This window comes from Amborella trichopoda, chromosome 13 (genome assembly GCF_054954075.1).
Source record: "Amborella trichopoda isolate Santa Cruz 75 chromosome 13, AtrichopodaSantaCruz75HAP2 v2.0, whole genome shotgun sequence".
NCBI lineage: Eukaryota > Viridiplantae > Streptophyta > Magnoliopsida > Amborellales > Amborellaceae > Amborella > Amborella trichopoda.
The window spans coordinates 2,512,893-2,527,137 of NC_142348.1; the positions used below are offsets into that span (position 1 = coordinate 2,512,893).

Genomic DNA, 14,245 nt, shown 5'->3' on the forward strand with positions numbered 1-14,245 from the left:
CAAATGGAGGGAGAGAGCAAAAACTACAAACCCTATCGAAATGATAGGAATGAGCTGCGGGTGAAACACTGTTGTACAATTAATTTCTTTTAGGAGGTGTTTGGCAATTAGAAATTTCGCTAGAAGTTCTAGTTTGAGAACTAAAAATGCTACAGTGATACGAAGCTCATAGTTGAATTTCTACAAAAAAATTATATAGTGTCCACCTTATATTATAACAGCAAGGCACAAGTTAAGAACCCCTTGAAAAAAGTCGCTCCGATACTAAAAAAATCTCCAATTGATCATATTGACCTCGATGTATGGATATAAAAAGAAAGACTTCAAGTCCCAAATTAGTGCATCTTATATTACATTATCTAACATGTTCATTTTCAAGATTAAGAGTTTACAAATTTGTATCATTTTAAGAACTTTTAAGTTTCATAATTAGGGGGTGAAAATAAAATTTCAAGTCATCATAGGTATTTCCAATAGTGAAACTTCATCTTTCAATAGGGTTTGGAGGTGTGCCTTAGAGTGAAAAAAGTGCGGGAATCATAGAGTAGCCTTTAGTGTTTTCACCAATTTAATTGAATCAATCAACAAAATCTACAAGGCAAGAAGTTAGTTCAAGTAGAAGGCTAAAAACAACAATGGGTAAGCCTAAAAAGGAGATGGTTGGAAGTAGTGAAAACATACATAATGACTTACGGCTTCATTGAGGGTATGACCTTTAATATAGCAGAATGGTACATCAGGATTTATGTGGTCACTCCCAATTAATTGGAAAAGAGCTCTGATGAAGATAGTGATGTATTCATCTCTACCAATGGATCTCAACAATTGTCTCCCATATCCTACATTTGTCCAGCAGCAAGATACAAACTCTATAAATTCAAAATCTCCCTAATTTTATTGAAGAAAATATATGATTGTAACATGATGGTTGCAAAAAAGTCGTAAAAAACTTTGCATAAATTTAGGTTTCGTCTAGGAAATCAATAAAAAGAATGAAATGAGAATAAAAAAATGGGGAGAAATGAGTCGGTCATTTGTTAAACGCAAGTCGTCCTTTTGATAGTTGGAGGATCTTGGCCTTCACAAACTCAAAACCGGCTGCTTTCTTAAATTGTTATTTTTAAAATAAAATATATACAAAATAATTTCGGACCAAAAGAATCACTTTGGCAATGCTTTTCAGTCGATGGGCATATATTGTAGCATAGCCTCATTGGCTCATTTAATCTTCTCCAATATAATGACTAACATGATTTTTATTTTATTTTATTTTTATTAGCAGCAGCGAACCACCGCAGTAGCAGTGGTGTCGGGTGGCCTGCAACCAACGATCTCAGACGGCTCCTCCTCGTTCTCTTGTCGGTTCTATTTTGCGATCTCCGTGTCTCTCTCGAAGGGGCCCTCGCCCTCCCCTTCCTTCCACCAGTTGATCGTCTCTTTTATCCACCTCTTCCATCTTTCCACCCTTTTCTTCTCCATCCTCTCCCACGTCGGCCTTCTTTCCTTTCCTTGTCTCTCTTCTTCCCAATGGGTGGTTAACGCTCAAGACAATATCTCTATCCTGTCGTCGGTCTCTTTAGACTTGGGCTATTGCTTCAAGGTTTTTGAAGACCATTGTATTTCTTTCCTTTCCTTGTCTCTCTTCTTCCCAATGGGTTAATGTTCAAGACAATATCTCTTTAGACTTGGGCTATTGCTTCAAGGGTCTTGAAGACCATTGTATCTGAAGGCCTAAGTTAGTACCTAATTTGGGACTTGGCGTTTAGCCAGCCCATACGAGACCTATTGTGGTTTTTTAGATCCTTTATGGACCTTGAATTCCTCAAATGCATTTTTGGGGGATGTTTGAGCAAGACTTCTTCACCCTGTTTTTCTTTGTTCCCTCTTCGCATTTCCATGACTCTCTCTTGACTTCCTCCCTCTCTTCCCTTTATCCCTTTCCTTTCTTACAATCTTTTGCCCTATTTTTGCTCGTTGATTACGAGCTGCTGCCATCCTTCTCATCGCCACCGTGTTGGGTCCCGATTCAGAGTTGCATGTGCACCATCCAAACCCTGGCCCTTGAGCCTTCTGCATATGGGACATGCGAATGCGTGGTTTCGGAGACGATGGGTTGGCAAGGTTTGAGGTGGTTGTCTTGGATAGCTCTTGGAATGATCTAATTGGGCTTAGAAAGCTTGTGTTTTGTTTGTGCTGTCGAGGTTTAGGTTTGTAGTGTTGGGCAGTTGAGTCGGTTCCTCTTGAAATGGAAAGTTCTTTTCTATTTCTTCCTCTGTTTTTTTCTGGTGTTTTGGAGTTTTGCTCCTCATCGTAATTTTGGATCTTTGCTCCTGTGTGTAATTTTGGAGCTTTGTTCCTCTATCTAATGAAACTTCGTGCCGTTTTATCAAAAAAAGAAAAACAATGATATTTTATTGACAAATTGAAATTCAAATATAAAAGTCATTTTTCTTTGAATTGAAAAAGGTCAATAGAAATAGACTCCACAAGTACTCATATAAAATATGAAGCCCCAAATAAAGGAATTGAGGAGAGGTGTTCATGAAGTTTTTTCCAGGGCAGTTCAATAGGGTGGCAATGGGATGCGTCAGGTCCGGGTCCGAACACCAAAAAAATGACATGGGACCCAGACCAGAACCGACTGAAACAGAATTCCCCAAACCCAGACCCGAAAATATAGTGTGGGACTTTGACCCAACCCAAAAACTAAAATATCTATTTATTTAACCATATTAAATATATTTTTCAATATTGGGACCCAAAAAATATTACCAGACCCACACCCGGACCTGACCAGCAGGGTCCAATTTTTTGACCCATACCCGGACCTGGATCAGGTCTACCCATCGGGTCCCAGGTCGGCTCCGGGTCCATTTCCACCCCTAAGTTCAGAGATGGTACTCAAAAACTGCAAACAGCAATCACTGTGACCAATCAAGCCAACACCAAAGGCTTCACAGGTTAAATGGTTTCAATGAAGTGGAATTTACTATCATGATGCAATTATCATTAGCAGGGGCATGATCCTTATCACCAGAAGGCAAAAATGAATTCATAATTCCATCCAAGAACCAAAAAACTTCGTGCTTTTCCTTGATCAGTGAGTAATCAAGACGTTCCCATTCTAGAAGTTCACAACAAAGTGGGAAAAGAATTATCCAGATGTGGTACATAAAACAGGACATTTCGGGTTCAAGCTCATAGGAATATGATAATCCAACTACATCTACCATTAACTGACAATGCAGAAGCAAGAATTATGAGCCCTCATGGTGCAAGCTGCAACTAATATTCGAAAAATTGAACCGGCCTCATAAACCGTTCAAGGGCCAGTACCGGGTAACCGGTAAACCGATCGGTCAAAAAAATGTTAAAAAAATCAAAAAATCTAAGAAATATAAGTATATTTAAACCATGATTAAACAAAGCACATTCAAATGAAGTTGAAAAGTAGTGGAAAAAAATGGATTTTAAAAAGTCGATTTGTGCCAAGGGGTATTTTTTAAATTTTCTAAAAAAAAAGATGGAAAAATGTAAAAATAAGTATCATGCCAAAACAGTATCCAATCTTTGCCAAAATGATAAAAAACATTAAAAAAAAAAATATATATATATATATATATATATATAGATATATATATATATATATAGAGAGAGAGAGAGAGAGAGATTTGTTAATATCAGGCCAGATCACCAAAACCAGTTTTTTGGGATCTAATATATATATATATATACATATATATACAATTTTTTTAATATCAGGCCAGATCACCAAAACCAGAACTGACAAGTTCCAATCTAACAAGGTGGTTTAAAATCCAATTTGAACCGCCCAATTTTGCAAACATTGGTTGCAACAGAATAGAATTATGCAAGGGAAAGGCATGTCGGTTGCGCTGAGATTCTAACTGTTTCTGCCTATTGCTAATACGAGCATTCAAGTGGCAGATTTTTATTTTATGTTTTTGATAATAAGCATTCAAGTAGCAGATTGAAGGATCAAACATTTATGTTGTACTCACAAATTAACAATTGCCATTGATGCAAGAAGATGGATTCATAGAGGAGGTTTTACTCTCAAGTTTTATTTCCTTGGATAATTAGCAGTGTCGAAAAAACCCTACCAAAGATTTCCATTGAATTAAAATAAAATTACATGCTCATGAAGGCCTGTAAAACTGAAAATTGGGAACCTTGATACATCTTGCATGAGAAAAAGGAAAATAAGATGATATAAATGCTTTCTTCAGCAGCTTTCTGATTTCTCCATCAAAAAACTATAACTTTCAAATTGGAAAATCCACTTACATCAAAATAAATAATTTGCAATGATTGCATTCGCCTCCGAGAAGACAACATTCGAACTTCGGGAATGGACCTGAGATCTTTAAAATATGGAATGGAACCAGAGAGGATAATTCTTCACCTACAATCTGCAACAGCTCATCCCATCCTGATTTCAATAGTAGTTAGTTCCTCATGATCATTAGTAAGTAGCAAGCATATCGACTCAAGAGGTGCAAATCCTCAATGATTTAGCCATTTTCATCATGAATAACATCACCACATCCAACTCCTCCAGGACTGTGTTTTGCTGCCCCGTCCACATTTAAATTGAACCATATCCTTGCGGCCACCACTAAATTCTCTTTATTCCAATAGCTATTCCCACACAAAACAAACAGGTCTGATTCCACAATGGCCGAAATAGGAATGCAGAGACCTAAAATCTGAGTTCATGTGATCCAGTACAAGAAAACATTGATTGTTCAGGCCTCAAGGAAATGAACAAATTTGGCAAATTTTTTAATAGAAATTCTTACATATGATCAGAAAGGGAAGCAAAAGCAATTCCCAAAAAACAAAGGGCCAGCAAGAAGAACAAATGGGACAACTCAAATTTCTGGGTTAGTTTACTCTAGAAGACCCTCCACTTTCCCATATGGTTTAGGGAACCCAAAAGATATGGAAAATTCCTAAGAATTGAATTTCTTTTCTTAAATGAACACATTAGAAGCAGCATTGGGATAATTCCACTGAGGTTTCTATGATTATATTGGGGTTCCCCTAGAGACAGAGTAGGGGAACCCAAAAGAAATGGCAAATTCCTAAGAATTGAATTTTTTTTCTTAAATGAACACATTAGAAGCAGCATTGGGATTATTCTACTGAGGTTTCTATTATTATATTGGGGTTCCCCTGCAGAGAGTAAGGAAACCCACAATAAATGGCAAATTCCAAAGAATTTAAATTTCTTAAATCAACATAGAGAAGTAGCATTGGGATAGTTCCATTGAGGTTTCTATGATTATATTGGGGTTCCCCTAGAGAGAGATAACCCTATAGAGAGAAGGGAAACCCAAATGAAACGGTAAATTCCTGAGATTTGAAATTTCTTGAATCAACATAGAGAATAAGCATTGGGGTGATTCCACTGAGATTTCTATGATTCTATTGCGGTTCCCCTAGATAGAGAGATCTAGAGAAAGAGAGAGAGGGGGAGGGTTCAAGGAGGTTTAAGGGACGAGATGGAGAGGGTTTCAGGGGTGTTGAGTTGTTCGAGCTGCTTCTTTCCCCTCCGCAACAAATACTCCACTCTCATGAAATCCTTTGCATCCACTAAAACCGCCATCTTCCGGAACTCCGAACGCACCACCGCTTCGATCTCCGACCGCTCCTCGGGGCCCTTTCTGCGAGCTGCTCGGAGAAATCCTCTGTAAAGCCCCAACACCTCTCTCTGCAGACCTGAGAGCACCTTCCTCGTCCTTGTTCCCATGCCTCCTCTTCCTCGCCTTCTTCCCTCTCCTCTCCTTTCACCTGTCCTCATTCATTTTACAGTGGATGCAAAGGGTGTTGTTTGCAGAAGGTTCCAATCTTAAACCATCGAATTCATACGCACCTTCAAACTTTGGCACGATAGCAATTTTGTAAGGTTGGCAACGGCCAATAGACGGAGACCCGGAACCCGACCCGATCTCGATGGTAGAACCGATTCGGGTATAGGTAAATTAAACCCGGCAGGTTGGGTCCGGGTCCAATTCTTGGACCTAAACACTATTCGGGTCCATGTCTAAGTCTGGTAATATTTTTTGGGTCCCTGTATATTAAATATATTTAAATATAGTTACCGACATTGATATTTTTATTTTTGGGTTCGGCTTGAGCGTGGGTTTGAATTGGGGTCCATTTCATTTTTTTTGGGTCTGGGTCCGAATTGGGGTCCATTTTATTTTTTGGGGTCCGGGTCCCATATCATTTTTCAACTTTGGGTTCAGATGGACCCGACCTAGACCCAACCTGTAAAATTTTGAATTTTAAAAAGAGAAATTATCCTATAGGACCTTCCCCCACCCATATGTGTAGGACGTCAAATGATCATCATTAAATTTGACATGAATCTATAGAAAAGCCAAGTCTCACACCCATGTGATAACTTTTCTAGAGATATGTGCCAACTTTAATGGTGATCCTTTGGGGTCTTACATACATGGGAGGGGGAGGGTCAAAAATAGTTCAAACCAAGTATATTTATAAACGCATATAAAATCTTAAAAATTGACGGTCTAAATAATGTGTGCAAAATGTATTATTTTAAAAACTTGAAGTCTCTTTTTTTATATATATTTATACATCTAGATAAGATGATCAGTTAGATGTTTTTCCAACATCAAAACCACATTTTACGAATGATTTTAAAGGTGTACCTTGACTCTATATTTTAAGGTATAAACATTATATAAAGTTTTTCTTTTATCGAAACAATATTTCAGAAATCAAATCAAAGGATGTGGTTTCACCAACTCACATGTACACATGCGTTTTCCCTCTTAATTTTATCTTAAACATTGATTTTTGGATGCGGTTTGTATATGGCTACAAACCTTATTTGTGAAAATAAGGTTGTGATACTCTACATCATTTATTTTATTTGAACTTTGACACGTCTTTTAATATAGTATTGATACGTGACACGTCTTTAAGATAATTTCAAATCTACGCAATCTAAATTAAATGAACCATGTAGATTACTGCAACTTTATTTGTATAATTGCAACTGATTTTGAAATTTAAGGGACAATAATGATTATGACCTCTACGTGTAAAAAATAAATAGTCTATAAATAGTCTATATATATATAAAGTAATTATCCTATAGGACATTCTCTCACCCATGTGTGTAGGATCCCACATGGGTGTCGTGAGGCTGGTGATCGCCGAGCTCGGATTTTTATCCCTTCGCCTTTTAAAGATATTTATGCATTTTACTTGTTATATTCATCATCTCTCTGGCTTCCTACTTTATAGGGAAATAAGGGGTACTGTTGTATTTCTCCAACGGATCGCTGAGAAACTAAATGGTTCCCTGGTCTCCAACGGGTTGTATTACGTTCATATGTATATGACCGTTGGATATATAAAATTCCCACAAATATAGGCTAAGACACATAAGGTCTCATAGCCATACATATCAACATCTCCCACTTGGCTATGAAGGCCGAGCATAATAACTCACATGCATACTCCCACTTTTGAGTATGACCTTAATAAGTCATATGAATACTCCACTTTTGAGTATGACCTATAAGAAAATACATTGTTATGAGGTTTTTCTCACGTTTTTCCGGATATGGATCTTATAACAAACATCTATAATGAGGATTTTCACGCTAATCCGAATTTCTCACGCCTGAAAATTGTTTGACTTAAACATTTTTAAGTCTCATTAAGCTAATATATCATGAGGATTTTCACGCTAATGCAGATTTCTCACTCATGAAAACTGTATGACTTAAACATTTTCAAGTCTCATTAAGTTAGTGTGTTTAGACAGTAGTTCAACACTTAGACCCTTTTTTAATAGACCAGCGATCATATATGATGAGGGTAAGTAACTAACAATTATTTCGCATTTCTCAACTACATCTTGAATGTAGTGATATTAGATATCTATATGTCTTCCTTTGAAGCTATTTGTTTCACTTTGAATTAATGTAATTGCGGCTTGATTATCACAAAATATTTAGATCAATCTGTCGATTATGTACAGTTTTAAGTTAGCTATGAAGCACTTTATCCATACGGCAAAATTACAAGCAGTGCTACAAGCAATGTATTATGCATCCTGTGTGTACCTAGCTACATTCCATTGTTTTTTGGTAGACCAATAAACGACAGCCCCCCAATGAGGAAATATGTCATGAGGTGAACTTACTATCATCATTATCCCCAGCAAAATCTGCATCTGAATATCCTTTAACATCAAGCTTATCTGCTTAAAAACACAATTTCAGATGCTTTGTTCCCTTAATGTGCCTTAGAATTATTTTTACTTCTTTCCAATGAGCTATGCTTGGATTACTTTGAGATCTACTAACAAGTCATACGACATAATTCAAATCTGGTCTTGTACGTTTTACTGCATATACCAAGCTACCAATAGCTTGGGCATGGGGAACCTTAGGCTTTTATTGTCCTTATAGTAAACAATCATTCCTAGACAACTTTACTCCATTTTCAATAGGAGTAAACAATAACTTACAATTTTCCATTTTGAAATATTGTATGAACAGAGCCAAGAGAGAGAGTCAAGATATATCTCTTGGCTCAAGCACAAGAAATTTTTTTTTTTTTTTTTCCTTTCTCTAGTTATTTTTATGCCTAGGACATAAGGTGCTTATCCCATATCCTTCATCTCAAACCGAGAAGAGAGCCATGACTTAGTATTATCAATCATTCTAAGTCATGTTCAGCTATCAGGATATCATCTACATATAATGAGAATATTGTGAATTTACTCTCACTATTTATGACATAAACACAATGATCCAATCTATTTACTTCATATCCCATATGTAGGATGACATTATAAAATATTAAGTATCATTGTCTTGAAGATTGTTTTAAACCATATGTATACTTTACTATATTGGTTTTTAATTATAAAACCCTCTAGATGCTTCATGTAGATGGTTTCCTTTAGTTCTCTATTCAATAATGGAGTCTTTACATCAATTTGGTAAAGTTCTAGGTCATAATTGATGCCACGATATATATCTGATTTCAAATTAACCTCCCAGATGTTTAAACTTCAGTATTATAACATATCAATAGTCCATACCATATAGTCCATACACATAGTAAAATCACAAAAGGATAATATAAACCATTAGGCTATGTCATCTTTTTAGCGAAAGCACTAAAGCACAGATGGTTTGAGTGATTACAAACTGCAGATTATCAGGGAACCCTTTCATTTCTCAAATACCTGTTGGAGAAATACAATGGTACTTATTCTTTCCCTATAAAATGGGAAGTCAGAGAGATGATGAATATAACAAGTAAAAGAAGTACATATCTCTAAAAGGCGAAAAGATAAAAATATGCGCTCTGCGATCACCAGCCTCACGGGCACCCCTTCTATGATCTCGGATTTGTTCTTATACACGGTTCATCAATATTTACTAACAGGAAGCAACAAATATTAGTGTCAATTTTGGAAAATTGAAGCAGGTGACATTTTAACATTGTCGAAAGGTGCAGTTTCTATGCCATAAGCTCCTATGTCAGACTAAAAATCTATTGCAGCCTCTAAATATGGAATACAAAGCTCAAAAAATAGTGTAGATTTAGCAGATCTATAAATAGTTGGTAAATTTTAACATAAACGGTCCAAATAATGTGTTGCAAGATGCACTATTTTTAAAACTTGATTATTTTTATAAATGTGGTTTAGATAATTTGAGGGGGTTGAAGCAACCTTTTCAGATGAGTTTTTTCAGGAGTGTCTTGCTTTTAATCTAGGCTGATGTATTGTATCTATTTTTTTCCTTGAAATTAATCATAAGATAAAAGACTATAGATCATCGTAAGATCACCATAAAATCATCTCATTGTCTATCATTGAGAGCAATAGTAGACGTGGCACGTGCATGTGTATATTCAGTAATCAAGATCGAACGACCTAGTCTGCCCAGGCGAACCGCCAAATAATACATTTACTAGCTTAGTCCAAAGCAAAAACCAAGTTTGGTCGAAAATAAATGAAAACCAATAATTAACTGATCTTAATGAATTAGAATGACCAATCTTGATCAATCGGCTTGACTAAGTTAAACAAAGTTTGATATTGTTTATAATATATTTTGTATTTTTTATGTATTATTTTTAAATTTTAATTATTTTTAAAGAGTAATGATCCTATGAGACTCTTCCACACCCATATATGTAGGACCTTAAATGATCAATATTAAATTTGATACAAATCTCTAAAAAAGTTATCATATAATTATGAGACTCGACTTTTCTAGAGATATGTGCTAAATTTAATGGTAATAATTTGAGATCTTATACATGGATGTGGGAGGGTGCCATATGCTAAGAACTCATTTTTAAAACATTGTTCTACTTATTTTGAGCATTCGTTGAATCGATTTTGGCTTCTTACGTAATCGGCAATGCACGTCTGCTTGCATGGCTGGCGATATCTTTCAATGGGCATTTTCGTAAAAGAAACCTAAACCCACCATTCCTGTGAAAGGCGGTTCCTCTCTAAACATTCGTCCATATTTTCACTTGGATTTTAGGGTTTTAGGGTCTTTGTTACGTGGAAGAAGTCTCCAGTGACCCCTTTTTCTAGGGTTTTTGTAGCAGAAGCTGGGATTTAACGATTAGGGTGTATCTGATTCAGTCCTGGTTCCCTTGCCTTGGTCGGAGAGGTTAGGGCTGCGAACATTTGGCTTCTGGATAACTCGTTACAGGAGCGTTTTGATTCTGCAGTTTTGCAGCATGGCTTCAACTTTAGCATCACAGTTAAAGGCCATTAAAGCCCTCACTTTTGGTGATTCAGCTCATCAGAAACGCCCTCTCACCCAACCTTCGATCCTCTTTGGCCCAAAAGAAGCGGCTGATATCGATCTCGAAACTCTTTTGTCCATTGCAGTTTCAGGTATGGAACAATTTCGTTGAGATTATTCTGAATTGAGGTAATATTCCTTGTGTCATTCTGTGATCATATTCACGAGTTATTTGGAAATTTCTAAGAGTTGATGTTGTATATTACAGGGCTGGAAAGCTTGGCAGCCATGGATAAACGTTTTAGCCCATACAGAGACACTCTTTTTAGTCAAAAGAGTGTTGGGTTTGACAGAGAAGTTCTTAATTCAACTGAAAACAATGGCATAAACAAATCAATCTCTATGTATTTGCAATTACTTTCTGGACAACTACAACTTTCCTCAGCTCAAAAGACTGTCGAATATCTTATTCGTCGATACAAGTATGTAGAGAGTATCCATTTTCGAAGTCTAGTTGCTCTGTTCATTTTTCCTACTAATGTAAATTTGGTTCTCTTTTGTTTGTTTGGTTTCTTATTCGTTGATAATTCAGGGTTCATGTGTACAATATGGATGACCTTGTTTTGTGTGCATTGCCATACCATGACACGACTGTATTTGTGAGGATTGTGCAGCTCCTGGACTTGAGGTGAGGGCTTTGTTTTGGTGTACATATATTGAAGAAGTTTAGGTGAAATGTTTAATTAATTGTTGTTTTCAGTGATTCATTTTTTCATAGATTGCTTTCTAAGTTACTGGCTCAGAATTCGATTGTTCATACCTTTTTTTCTGCTAGCCACAGTTTATAGTGACACTATTTCAAAGAGTCATCATCATCGTCAACAACAACATAGCCTTTTTCCAATTAATTGGGGTCGGCTACGAATCCTGGTCTGCCAGTCCCCTATATTAAAGGCCATACTATCTGTGAGGCCATAAGTCCCCATGTCTTTTCGAACTACTTCCAACCATGTCCTTTTGGGCCTACCCCTGGCCCTTTTTAGTAATTAACTTGCACCTCTCAACAGGTGCTATACTTGGTCGGCGCTATACTATTTCAAAGAGTGTGTATATTAAATCCAAGATTATGAATTCTATATTTTATATCCAGTCAGAGTAGCCAAATAGTTGAGAAAAGGCTCTAATGATGATGATGGCGATGATGATGATATCAAGTCAGAGTATAAGAGGCACCTAACTCTATACTCTAATTTAAGAGGTTCTATTATGTGCTACTAAATTACATTTCATTTATCGGCTGCCAATTCTCCATCAGTTCTGGCATTCATTCTTTGCTGCCATTTCTTCCACCCTTGAATTATATCATGACAGTACAATGAATATATTTTGTGTTGTCTTTGTCCTTTTCTTTGACCTCTTCTTTTGTTTTGGTAGTATGTTGAGACATACTGTTTGTTTCCTAAAATTATACTGCCTGGGGCATTGTTTTCCGTTGTGTCTCTTTTTGTTATCTTGCGAACATCGACAGTTTCCGTGCTACCAGCAGTTCAATTTCCCCTTGGCATCCTGTGCATTACTCTGTTTTTGTACCTGTGGTACAGCTTCAGTTTCCATTGACTGTGCAGCATACTGTTCATCTTCATTGTTATTAAGTAGTAACTGTATCATCCTGATTTGCTGCTGTGCAGCACACTGTTCATTTCATTTGGGAAGGGAATTTGGTTGAATGTTGGGGCTCAGGTTGGAAATATCAGCAATTTTGTTTTGGATTTCAATTGCTTATGCCATATCCTGGACAAGATTAGACCTGATGTATATATTCCTAAGTGCATCATTGCGACTCACACTCGATAGTTTGAATTTCGTGATTGTTAATTTTCACCCAAAAACCTTAACATTAAAGTCTGGTGTTTGTGAGTCTTGAAATTCTTAAAAAAGAGATCACAAAATATGTGCAGTTGTGTTGTTATGCCCACATGTCTATGTATGCACACCATTTTTTCTGAAAATTAATGTGTTTGTATATTTGTATACTGATTATACACTCATGTACATGTCTTTTTGCCGGGACAGAAGGGAGAATTTAAGTTAGTGCAATACTTGTGATGTTATTTTGTTTATTTATTTTTTGTGGTAATTGTGTGATAGAGAGGGAAGAGGGTACATAATTTTTGCAATACCTTTTATGTGTTATTTGGTGTGGATAACACTTGTCTTATTGTGATGTTGGTGGTTTTGTAGAAATACAAAATGGGGATTCTTAGAAGGTGTTAAAGTATCTGGTGCACCACCACCTAGGAAGGTTATAGTCCAACAGTGTACTCGTGATTTTGGAGTTTTGGAGGCTATATGCAATTATGTAAGGATGAGTGCCCTCACTAGCTTATCTCGATTTCTTTTTCTTCTCCTTTGTATTCTTGATGTTCATTATTTATTCCTTTTTTGTGTTTCACTACAGGCGATGCCTAAAAAGAAGGTTTTATACTCAAGAACAGTTGTCGGCTTTAGCACTGCAGTGATAGTCGAGACTCTGGGTGCTGTAACTGTAGTGGATAGTGAACTTGTGCAAAGAATCATTCCATTTGTTTTGTCATGCTTAAATGCTAATGTTGATGGCAGCTCTGATCACAAGGTGAACTTTGTATGGCTTTATTTACTGCTTCATCTTTTCCATGTAGTGGAATAATATGCTTGTTATTTGTTCGATTCTTGGGACACCCTAATGATGCATATTTGTTTCATAAAATGATTTTTATGGAGTGTCTGCTTGTCATTTACATTTCTTGAATTTATATACATGTCGGACTGTGTGTGAGTGCACGTGCCATTCCTCTCCTTTTTTGGTATTGTTATGTACACGAAAATTGCTACTTGAGTTTTGGTTCTTTAACGTCAAATCTTGGAGAGCCATTTTATTGTCCTTGGTCCTCGACTTTTTCTTGCTTCCTTGTAGCTTTAGACCTCTTTTTGGGATTGCACATATTATGTATATACTAGAAGGTACACGAGCAATGGATCCCCTGTTCTTTAGAAGTATGTTGGTGAAGATGAATGGATGTACTACCATGTCTCCACAGTGGGTCATCTCCATTGTCTGTTTTCAAGACAGGCAGTTGATGTGCTTCTTGTATACCTATCAGCTTACACATGGTGTGGAAACAATGCTTTTCCTTTTGTTTCTTCTGATATTGATATGCTTTTATCTGTGAAGTTTATATAGTTTCAACTGCATTGTAAAGTTCTTATGGCTCATCAATGGAAAGTATTAGTTGTAAAGTTGAAGAATTTTGATTTGTGAACAACTCATGCACAAACTATAGCCACGGATTTTGGAAGCACCACATTTGCGGATGTGGTATGAGGATTGCTAGGTGTCATTAATAACTTCAATCAATGAATGGCTAGATGTGGGCTCGTCATTATTCAGTGAGAATGTCGAGGAACACTTTTCA

General features: G+C 36.5%; 2 protein-coding genes across 9 annotated transcripts in view; one reads left to right on the forward strand and one right to left on the reverse strand.

Moving 5' to 3' along the window:
• Positions 1-4,107: 4,107 nt before the first annotated feature.
• LOC18428243 (LYR family of Fe/S cluster biogenesis protein) lies at positions 4,108-5,894 on the reverse strand. The gene has a single exon (XM_020663645.2). It carries the CDS (start codon positions 5,825-5,827, stop codon positions 5,507-5,509), a length of 321 nt encoding a protein of 106 aa, XP_020519304.1. The 5' UTR covers positions 5,828-5,894; the 3' UTR covers positions 4,108-5,506.
• A 4,462-nt stretch (positions 5,895-10,356) lies between these two features.
• LOC18428242 (ARM repeat superfamily protein) overlaps positions 10,357-14,245 on the forward strand; it is a 66,567-nt gene continuing 62,678 nt past the window's right edge. For 2 of the 8 annotated variants that reach the window (XM_020663655.2, XM_088856200.1), the window contains exons 1-5: positions 10,357-10,945; positions 11,062-11,275; positions 11,386-11,481; positions 13,035-13,152; positions 13,252-13,425. In XM_020663655.2, the coding sequence (XP_020519314.1) occupies positions 10,786-10,945; positions 11,062-11,275; positions 11,386-11,481; positions 13,035-13,152; positions 13,252-13,425 (762 nt within the window). In that variant the 5' untranslated portion in view covers positions 10,357-10,785. The remainder of the gene's footprint in view (positions 10,946-11,061; positions 11,276-11,385; positions 11,482-13,034; positions 13,153-13,251; positions 13,426-14,245) is intronic. The other 6 variants (XM_020663654.2, XM_020663656.2, XM_088856201.1 and 3 more) reach the window with 4 other exon arrangements.

What these genes read in the sequence shown, in the direction of transcription:
- LOC18428243 (XM_020663645.2), bottom strand. Translation starts at nt 5,827, where the DNA reads ATGAGGACAGGTGAAAGGAGAGGAGAGGGAAGAAGGCGAGGAAGAGGA.